The 11217-nt window shown below is 34.3% G+C and overlaps 1 protein-coding gene across 5 annotated transcripts; it reads left to right on the top strand.

Moving 5' to 3' along the window:
- The first annotated feature begins 309 nt into the window (after positions 1-309).
- LOC145134670 (ranBP2-type zinc finger protein At1g67325-like) lies at positions 310-3434 on the top strand. Of its 5 annotated transcripts, none has more exons than XM_079069521.1 (10): positions 310-395; positions 499-627; positions 1014-1129; positions 1234-1477; positions 1560-1624; positions 1704-1746; positions 1829-1938; positions 2044-2068; positions 2151-2302; positions 2900-3434. In XM_079069521.1, exons 3-10 carry the CDS (start codon positions 1088-1090, stop codon positions 3020-3022), a joined length of 804 nt encoding a protein of 267 aa, XP_078925647.1. In that variant the 5' UTR covers positions 310-395; positions 499-627; positions 1014-1087; the 3' UTR covers positions 3023-3434. The 5 variants fall into 5 exon arrangements, with proteins under 5 accessions (XP_078925647.1, XP_078925644.1, XP_078925645.1 ...); XM_079069518.1 differs by having other exon boundaries at positions 314-395; positions 582-627; positions 2154-2302; XM_079069519.1 differs by having other exon boundaries at positions 314-395; positions 582-627; positions 2904-3434.
- Positions 3435-11217: the final 7783 nt, after the last annotated feature.

The following is an 11217-nucleotide window of genomic DNA, read 5'->3' as shown; positions in this document are numbered from 1 at the left end:
AGAGAAATAGAGAAAGAGAGAAATGCGTGTTATTTTATTTTAAAGTTATAAATAATAATAAATATTATTAGATTAATTGAAAAATAAATATTTAAAGGTATTATGGTCATTTCAAATATTATGCGGATTAAAATCGTAAGGATGAAAGATGTATATTAAAACAAATGCAACAAAATTCACGTTAATTTTTGAAAATAAAAATTCGTGATCATTGCCTCGACACATCTTTGTTTACTGGGCCGCTTTTGTCGGGCCTTAAGTTTATTGGGCTTTGCAACTGATATCAACCCTTTATTCTTTCTTTTAGAACGCTTTCCCTCGTCTTCTCTATCCGACGTCTGTTCTTCACACGGCGAATTCAACGATTTTTTCCGATCGCCACCGTCATGTCTCAGGTAAAATCTTCCTCCGAAGCCTCTCATTACTCACTACTTTTATTAGTAGATCTGTATTTTGAACTTGATTTATCCTTTTCTATTTCTTTTCCTTTTATCGTAGATTGAAGAAGAGACTTTAGGTTTGTTATTCCAATTTCATGTTTTTCTCAGTGGCATGATTTGTCTTTGGTAATTTGTTTGTAGGTTGATAACAGAAACTCCTCTGCGGCCAAACGTGCCAGAACTGATGGTATGCCTTTATTGATAATGTGTTCACTTATTCCTCTTTCTTTTCGTTTATTTTTTTCTGGTTTATTTGGCTTCTTTGTCGGTGGTTGAATATTGAAGGGTTTATCCTGTGAACTATTTTCTCCTGAATTGTAGTCCTTTCTGGACGTTTGTGAATGCGTTAGGTTTGTTATTCCAATTATATGAGCAGTAATAGTAAACAATTTTAGATCTAAACCAAATCACAATGCAAAATTTTCGTTGTTTAAATTGCTACTATTGATATGCGATAATATGAATGAAGTATATAGTTATAGGAAATAGGGTTTGATGACTTAAAAGTACATGTTTTTGATAATTGTAAAGTTTCTTCGTATAATAACGATAACCAGTTATTTTAATAAACAGGGGGTCGTAGAGAAGATGATTGGACTTGCCCTAGCTGTGGAAATGTGAATTTCTCTTTCAGGACAACATGCAATATGCGCAATTGTACACAACCTAGACCAGCCGATCATAATTCTGTAAGTTCCACATTTTTTTTATATTTAAACCATTTAGCCCCTATTTGTTTCATTTTAGTCCCCTCTTTATGTAATTTGCAACTAATAGTTTTACTGTGTTGTAGAAATCTGCTGGAAAGGCAATGCAGACCCCACAAGGGTATTCATCTGCTACTGCTGGTCCTTACGTTGGTTCTGGTGCACCTTCATCAATGTATATTGGTGTACAACCTTATGGCTCCTCTCTCTCTATGCCTCCTTATGATGTTCATCTTCCCTCTGCTTATCATTATAATTATGGAACTCGCCTTTCTGGAGGTAGCCCCTATCGACCCCTCCCACCCCCCTACTCTGGTGGCTCAATGATAGGTAGTAATAACTTTTTTTTTCTTTTCTCTCATTTTATAATTGTTTTAAATATTTTTGAATTTTATATTTATATTTTTTGCAGGTGGTATGTATGGAGTACCTCCAATGATGGACCGATACTTGCCTTTGGGCCACACTGCTGCAATGGTATGGTTGTATAAGTATTAACATCTTTTTGTTGTAAATTTATAATGAATTGACTGTTTTGACCCTTGAAAATTGATAGGGTCCACGACCTGGGTTTTATCCAGAAGAGAAAGCAAAGAAAGGTATTGAAAACATTTTGTATGTTGGTTTTATTTTTGGATGAACAGATGGCTGATGTTTATTATTATTATTTTATAATTTTAGATGGGAAAAGCGACAATGATTGGGTATGCCCTAATTGTGGAAATGTGAATTTCTCATTTAGGACAGTTTGTAACATGAGAAAATGCAATACACCTAAGCCAGGATCTCAGGTATTTAATTATTTCGTTACACCTAGTTTCATCTTCTGTATTTCTTACACCAATAATGACTGAATGTTACAATAAAACAAATTTTTTGTTTGAATTTGTTTGTAGGCTTCAAAGTCAGGCAAGAACTCCAGTAAGTTAAATTTTGTTTTTGGAAATCATAGCTTTGATATTCATAAATCATAAATCATACATGATAATGTGTTTGTTTTCAGAAGGAGATATGCCTGATGGGAGCTGGAAGTGTGATAAATGTAACAACATAAACTACCCATTCAGAACAAAATGCAACAGACAAAACTGTGGTGCTGAAAAACCATCAGAATCCGGGAACTCCCCTTCAGAAGAAGCAGAAGAAAACGATCAGGTCTGTTTACTTTCATTTTCATCAAAATTATGTTGCTTCAAAAGTGTGCTTGTTTTCTAATTCTATATTCTATAATACTGTTTTCTAAATGTAAAAGTCAAAAAAGCTATTAGCAGCTCTTTTTTACTCCAGTCAGTAGTCATCTCCGTTTGGTGGTTTTAGCAAAGTTGTTGAAGGGTATAGTTGTCTTTTTATTAATCCGCATTTATCTACTGTTCCAGTGAGTCGTTTGAGAAGGTCGTCCAGCTGTCGTCTCGTCTCGTCTCTTCGGTCATGTTGCTGCGCTTATCTAGTTTACTCATTTGTGGTTGTTGTGTCTTGTCAACTTTGTATCCAATAAAAAATATATTTAAAAAAAAAATGGTATTTGTGGTCGTTATGAAGAAGGTTGGCTGGATGTTTAAGTCTCAAGGTCTAAGTTTGTGTCCTTCTGAGGCATATGCGTTTGGAATCATTTAAAAAGAATGTGAATGGAATTCAGATCAATTATCTGTTAGCAAAATTACAAAGCTGTCATTCTTTAATTTTTAAAAATCAACTAATGTTTTAAAGAATTATTAAAAATAATGCATAAGTTAAAAGTTAATTGTTTACAAGACAGGTGATAGCGAGAGTAGGGTGATGTTGTGGCAACTGTGGATGAATATGGCCATGAAGGCAAAGATGAGAATGGCAAGGTGCCAGGTGGCAGTAGCGGTGGCTCTGCCAGGTGTTGGTTGATGAAGAGTGGTGGCCGGTGGGGGAGGGAAGGAGCATTTCATCATGAGATGGGTTTTTGCGAAGGATCAAAGGAATTGAAATTCGATCTTTTATTTAACCAAAACAAGGGGTTGTAATGGATTTTAATTCCAAATCCCTATAAAAGCAAACACACCCACATTATGAAGCTTGGTTACATCCTGTAGTTTTTTTATATAATCACGTGGGTTTGAATATATAAAAAATGACGACAGTTGAGCAGCAAGAGCGTATATTAGGAAAGCTTTTGATTTGAAGGGTTGTGGCTCGTCTAATTCTAACCAACATTTGCAGAATGAGATCCCATGTAATGTATTTTTTTATACTAAAATGAAATTGCGAACATGATTTTACTTTCTTTTTAGCGGTGCGCCATATTTATATTTTTTAAATATTTTTTATGTTGTTATTTTTGACAAGCTAAAAAATTAGCTTATAAGTTAGTTTTTTAGAAAATTATTTATACTAGTTTTTATAGAGTTTTTATTCCCTCTTAAATGTCTATCATTTTGTATTTTTTTAGTTAGTTCAAGGTTATTTTTTTCTATCAAATATTATTTTTTATTTTTAGTTTTTTAGCTAACAACTGCTTGTTCACTTAGCAACTAGTTTTTTAGTTAGTATGTCAAATATAATTTTAATAAATGAACTTACTTATCTTATATTTTTTGAATTACATTAACGATTCTAAATTAGTTTATTAGTTTAAGATAAGTGTAAAGAAAATATAATTTTTTATTTGGACTTTATTCTTTTATAATTTTCTAAGAGGTTTTTAAATTATTTAACAATAACTAATTAATAGCAAAATAAAATTATCAATTATGATTAAGTTACCTTACAAAACATAGTTGATATTTTAATTAATGGAACTAAAAACTTGTCCGAATAAATAATTAATGATAAACATTAAAACGAGAATTGTTTTTATATGAAATTCTCCCTTAATTTTATTCATTTGCAAACTGTGGGTAGATGTCGAATTTTATGAATAATAGATGCTTATTTTATTATGATGTTTAAAATTGTTATATTTTTAAATATCAAGATAATATGGTAATTTGTAGGACTGAATATATTTTAAAATAGGGAAATCATGATTCGAACACAGAGAAGATTGAACACCAAAGTTTAAATAAGATATGGTTTTGATTAGAGTACGGAAGACTCAATTACAAAGATGAATGTAAGTACGGAGCAAAAGAAGTACTCTCTATCTAACTAATATCCCTTTTATACAGATTCACACCCAGGGAGTCGGTTAGGAAATGACTAATCAGGTCAAGACACCTAAGCTAAGACAGACTCTCAATACAACAAAGTAAACATCACTGTGAAGCCTAGAGTACAACACAAACTACGAGATCAATAATACATTCGTAAAATCAAACTGAAGACTTTAGATACAACATTATGAAACCTTTTGAACTAACACTCGAAACACAATACATATTACAAGACTTAACAATCTTCTTGTTTGTGTTGAGTAGCAAAACAAGTCTTCACTTGATTTCGTCAAACACTTGCGGAGCAAAAATGCAGAATCACCATACACACAATTATCCACCACCTTAGCATCTCAGACACCTGCTTGATCTTGCTTTTCGGATTAATCTTGCAAAGCTCAGCTTTTGCAAGAATGCCATTGAGTGTCGAGGTCTTGAGGCAATGTCTATCTTGAAGGTACATCATACATTTTTTTCATTACTTTATTAACCATGGCCTTGTAAATAATGCCCTATGGTAATTGCTGAATTTGCCAGTCCCCCATCCCTTCAATTCCACTTGGCTAATCGTAAGGTCCAACAAAAATCTTTTTCTTCACAAATTCTCCCATCTCCACATCCATCTTACACAACTCCATAAAATACAATCTTATCATCTTCTTCAAATGCAAAAGCTGATTCACATACTTTGATTTCTCCTTGAAAAGAATTGAATACGAAACAAACCAATCGTATGGATTCATTTGTGGTAGATCAGCAGGAGAGAACAAACATTCCTCATTATCACTTCCCCTTATCACTTTGAACTTATGATTCACAAATTCATCATTCACAATCTCAGCTTCGCATTCGTAAACAACAAATATTTTCTTCAAATTCCAAACCTTGTATTAAGGTCTAGACTGTGATGCATAGAACTCAAAAAGCTTTCTATTCATAGGACTATTGTTTATAGCAACACCAAAAGTGTTTTGAAAGCTTCTGAACAAAAAGGCTTTGGTTGTCATTGGGAAGTCCAAATGGTAATCTACCTTGTTGTCAATAACAAAAGATGATCTCGGATTAAGCCAAAGTTGAACATTCATGATAGGTTCTTCCATCATGCGCTCTACAGTCCATTTTGGCCACAAAGCATTGCGAGCCAACTCCACAACTTCTTTCTCTCTATTCTTTACTTCTTTTTGATCCAATTCAATTTGCAATTGTTTTAATATTTTAACCTCCTCATCATTCTTCATCAATAGGATGTAATTCTGGTGGAGTAAAGATTGTAAAATCCGAACTTGGCCCTAAAGGTTTAGATGGAAAAATACCTTCCAATCTCTTCTTCAAGTTTTGAAAACCAAAATCATTCTTGTTGGCAGTAGGTTTCTTGACCATTTTTGAAACAAAATAAGGATTGATAATATAAACGTTATCCCCCCTTGTTGTGAAGTAGAACCTCTATTCATAACACCAAACTGCGAAAGCAAAGGTTGAAGTTTCTGATCTAGCATTTGGGACATGTAGTCAACATGGGAAACATCTTTTTCCTCAACTATCTTCACCATTCGCCGATTTATTTCAAAATTACGACTATAACATCTCGATGTTGAGGTATTTCCATTTTTAACCCTAAGTATGAGAATTAATTAGATTTTAGCCCTTATGTGTGAGAATTGTTGCAAATTGTCCCATAGTGGCATTTTTGTAATATTTAAGCAGAGCCTGCGTACGCTGGGCGTACATATCATACGCAGGGCTTACGTGCCAACACCTCAAACCCTAATATTTAGGGTTTGGACCCTATATAAACATCATTAACTCTCCATGGCTTATTCCCTTATCAGCCTCCAGCCCTCATTTCGTCCATAGCAAACCCTAATCTCTTGTGTGTTAATTTTGATCTTGAAAGTGTGTGTTTTGGTGACTTTGAAGCTAAGAGAAGATTGAAGAACCACCTTGGAAGATCAAGACCACTTAGATCCAGAAACACCTCACCTCCAAACTTCATTTTGAGGTATAAAGTTCTGAACTTGATGATCATATCTCTAGATTTTGTTAATTTTAGAAGTTATGCTTATTAGCCCATAGTCTTGGTCCATTTGGGTATGAACTACCCTAGACCAAATGAGTTGTCCTTTTGGACGTCTTAGGGTGGTTTGAGTGATAAAAATGTGATCTTAGATCTTATTTTCCCTCCATGCAAGTATTGAGATGTCATAATGGGATAAGAAGTTAGGGTTTTAGCTTTTGGGCACTTGCTAGCCATGCAATACCATAAAGTTGGAAACTTTAAGGTTAAGGACATTAGTTTAGGGCTAGATCTGAGAATTAGACGAAAGAGCTTAAGGAAATAAGCTCTTAATATAAGGATTAAGTGAAGGCAGCGTATGCTAGGCGTACAGAATGGTACACTGAGCGTAGGTCAGCTTCGCGTTTTTAGTCAATGTGTGAGTACGCCCCGTGTACAGGCTAAGTACGCCCATCGTACTCAGCTGTGTTGACCAAGTTTGACTTTTAAACTTTTTGAATTTGACCAAGTTTGACCTAAGGCTATTTTGAATGGTATTTGAGATTGATCATTATTTGATGAATAAGTGACCAGTTGAGATGATATTCGGAGCTGTGTCCTGTTCAACAATATTTTTCAGACTAAGAGGTGAGTTTTTCTCACTGTACTTGTGGGTCGAAGGCACCAAGGCCGACCCATTGGGTTTGATATCCAAATATATTTGTCACACCCCCGGAACAGACGACGGAAACGTCCGGAGGCGGATGACTTCATTGTGCAGTATCATAACAATTGAATATAAATGAAACATAGCAAATCCAAACATCATACATTAATACTAATCTTACATTGTTTACAATACTTGTTCTGATCAAAAGTTAAACGTGAAATAACAAAAGTAGAAGTAGCATAATGCAGCGACGCTAGTCCTCGTTCGTGGTGCTTACCTACTTACTAGATCCCTGAGAATACAAGTCGTTTTGAAAAGCATCAACTAAAAAGTTGGTGAGTTCATAAGCATTTTTGTATAAAAATAGTTTTACCCTTATTTAGAATTGTTCTTGTTGTACCTTCAGAAAATCCGACATTTTCTATAAAATCGTTTGGAGTCTTGTTTGGAAATCGTGGATATATGCATGCATGTCATTACTTTTTATTCGTCTTTAAAAAGAATGATTTTTGGAAAGTCCTAAAATTTATAAAGGCAAGCTGTATTTGAGAGTAGTTCCTTTGAGTCGTAACCATAAGTAGGTTCCAGAAAATCCCATGTTTCCTTAAAATAATATAGTTGTAAGCTTTGTTTTCTTGTTGAGTATAGTTGAGTGTGTGTTTTAGTTCATCGTTTTCGAAATCATATAATATCGTTTACCCCAGAAAATCCTATATTTTCATATATATAAAATGGTGGTCTTAAAACCCTAAGACTGGTGTGATAAAAACTTCGTTTATAGTATCCAAAACAATAATTGTCTAAAATCGAAAGGTGTAACTTGAGTAAATTTCTAAAATCATACTGTTATATTCTAAGTGAGTCGTTGTAACCATACTAATATGACAGAGTGCCTGTCCAGACGTTCTTCAGGTGCCAGATTCGATTAAGACATTTGTCACCCTAGACTGACCGGGTGTCAACCCCGTATAGATCAATCTATACACAAATTCCCGCTCCCCCTCCCGGAGACTCTGGTTATAACTCTTACAGGACTTTAAGCGTACACTATTATATATATATATATATATATATATATATATATATATATATATATATATATATATATATATATATATATATATATATATGTACTGTGAAGATTCGTCTGACTAGAATACTAACAGAATTTTGAGCAAATCGTTGAGATCCATTATTTATTAAATAAATAATAATAGTTGTACTCGATGACTAGATCTATCGTTTTCGTTTATTGAAAATAATCCCCCTTGAATTACAATTATCAAAAATGACCCAATATTATCGATATTGGCACAAATGGCCCTTCTTTTTATGATTTATCAAATGAGAACCATATTTGTCAAAAGGTGTCATAAGTGGTTCAAAACTAGGTGAATGGTTGAAAATGACCCATTTCTTCTAAAATACTTGTTTAAGCAATTTTTGAAGTAAATCCTTATGGTTTTTGGTCATAGAAATTTGTGACTTCTACTTTGGAACATACTAGTTCTTGTTTCTATACATATTTAGTGAAATATGGCTCAAACTCTTGAGATTTCTTCAAGATTTCGAGTTCATGGAGTCTTCATAACTTTAGCACATATAACTTTAGCATACATGCATAACAGACAAATATATCAAGATTTAAACAAGGCTTTGACTTGTATTCTCTCCCAAAAAAACAATAAAAACTCGAAAAATAGGGGTATGAAGCTCACCTTGAGTTGGTTGATGAGTTGGTTGGAGTGATGGGGGTGAAGATCTCCAGCCTAAACTCTTGGATGAGAGGATGAACTTCCTTGGAGGTGATTTTATCCTAAGGGTTTAACATATTTTATTGTGTGTAAATAGGATGACATGAACATGAGAAATGTATTAAATCACTAGGGATTTACGAAAGACTCACCAAAGATCAGAGTGAGCTTGAAGACTTTAACTCCTTTTGAAGCTTGAAGTTACTCTTGAGAGAAAATGGGAATGGACAGGAGGTAAAATGACAAGAGGTGGTGGAGCTTTTTGGAAGGAAATCATCCAAATATAGGGGTAGGAAATTTTGATGTGATATTTACTTGGGAATCTGTTGGTTAATTTCATGGATACATGTTGAATATTAAAGTACATGGGGAAGTAGGGAAAAGTGTCTAATCAACAAAGTCAACACTCTTATCCTTATCTTATTCACATCTTATGATTTAAAATAATATCTTTAGAAATCTTAAATATTATTTTAAATGATCAAATATGGCTTAAAATGGGGGTTTAAGGGGTCTAAGTTACGAAAAATACGAGTTTGGTGGGATTCCTGACGTCAAAATACCTTAAACTGATGAAATGGTCCGAAATGTTCCAAAATCCGGAGTCAAATGGTGAATTCCGGAGTCAAACCAGGAATTCCGAAGCTCTTCTCAGATTCCGGAGTGGGTTCAAGAGGTTTCGGAGTCAAACCTCAAATTCTGGAGTGCCTTCTTCCGAGGTGCGTGGGAACCACATGGTTTAGAAGCCAGCCAATACTTCCTTCTCTCTTCTTGCCCACGTGGGTTTCCTTCTCCCTCCCTCTCTCTCTCCATATTGAGTGCAAGTTTTCCTAAAGAAGTACATGTATGGGTGGAAGCATGGCCTAACAAGGCTTGTGTGTGAGCTCATTTGGCTATAAAAAGAATGCATGAGCCTCCTTCCTTCCACACAAACAATCTCAGCTTACTCTCCTCCCTATCTCTTCTTCTCACGGGTACAACATCACCACCATACACCACCCTTAACCACCACCCAAATCACCTTATTCCACCTTCAAAACTTCACCACCTGCTGATGTAACTCGAAGAAGGACTCCTCCATCATCCCTCCACATCCCCCTGCCTTTGTCTTCGCTGGAAAACCACGAAAAACCGGCAGCAGGAGGCTGCCGGCCACACTCCATCATCACCGAAGTCATCATCCACCATCAGTGCAGGCTGTTGATCGCTGCCATTACTCTCCCTCCACCGTGAGTTTGTTTGCACACCTTTTCTTTATTTTTATTTGATGTTCGTCGATCAATTCGAAAACCACAGGACCAGTCTATATTTTTTTTGTTTCTTCTTCTTTACGACGGAGCATCAGGAGGTATCAAACCTCCTGATTTATATCAAACTTCCATTTGTTTTAATTAAAAATAACCCCCAAGTTGTATCAATATTACAAATCAGCTCCCTCCATTATTTTCGATTAATTTTTGTCAATCGGAAGAGCTAATCCCAAACTTCCATTACCAAAACAATTCTTTTAACCAAATTTCTAATTTCTTTACAGAAATGATCCTAAGCAATTGAAACTTCATTTAAATTGTTCAAAACATACCCCCCATTCAAAAATGTCTTTCAAAACAGATCTAAAGATACCAAACTTTCATTTTATTTATTTAAATTACACCCCTCCTTGTGATTTATTTGCAAAATAAATCCAAAACTCAACCTTAGAATTTAAATAAATCATTTTAACCCCTCACTTGAAAATAGTTAACAAACTTGGTCCCAATTAATTTATTTAAATTTGTAAATGGACCTTATGCTTTGGTTAAGTTACCAAACAACCCTCAACATATTAATTTATGTTAATATTTCCTAGGCAATTAATTTAATCTCGAAGATTCGCGTTCACGACAATACGTTTCGGTTTCTCGCTTCAATTCTCAAAACCAATCGACAACACTTTAAGGTGAGTGTTACGGCCCCACTTTTACATATTTTCGGGGGGGAATACATGTAGTACTTGTATATCTAGTATACATCTATTTTCTAAAGACTTTGTTTAAACAAACAACACCACCGTTTTTATGCAATATAAATCACACAAAAATATCATTTATTACGCTACTACTTACGGTACGGGGAATCTGGTTTGAAGGGCCGCATGGGTTGCTGGATTTCAGAAGTGCTATAATGCCAAAATGGTCATGCCCTCGGTGTTTCATGTCTGGCCCTCATCTGTACATGATAGTACGTGTACTAAGTAATATTTATCATACGAAATACACAAAAAAATATCATTGTTTTGTGTAAATATTTTACCAGTTTTAGAAATAATTGTTTAAATGCTTACATGTTAAGTAAACAAAATCGTTTTAAACCTCAATAGCTACATATGTTATGTTGTTAAAGATAATACAACTAATAAAAATAACATATACGTTCCAACTAAAATTGTGCTATGACTGTATAGCCAGTTATCAACTTGGTAGTTTCATTATACCTCATACATATACAAAAATATATAAGTTTATATATTTTTATGAGTTATAGAGCTCGTATCT

The sequence above is a fragment of the Lactuca virosa genome, chromosome 8, assembly GCF_052849685.1.
Source record: "Lactuca virosa cultivar CGN04683 chromosome 8, Lactuca_virosa_CGN04683_v6, whole genome shotgun sequence".
Classification (NCBI taxonomy): domain Eukaryota; kingdom Viridiplantae; phylum Streptophyta; class Magnoliopsida; order Asterales; family Asteraceae; genus Lactuca; species Lactuca virosa.
The sequence above is the reverse complement of the archived record's forward strand: the minus strand, read 5'-3'. Positions and strand labels throughout refer to the sequence as shown.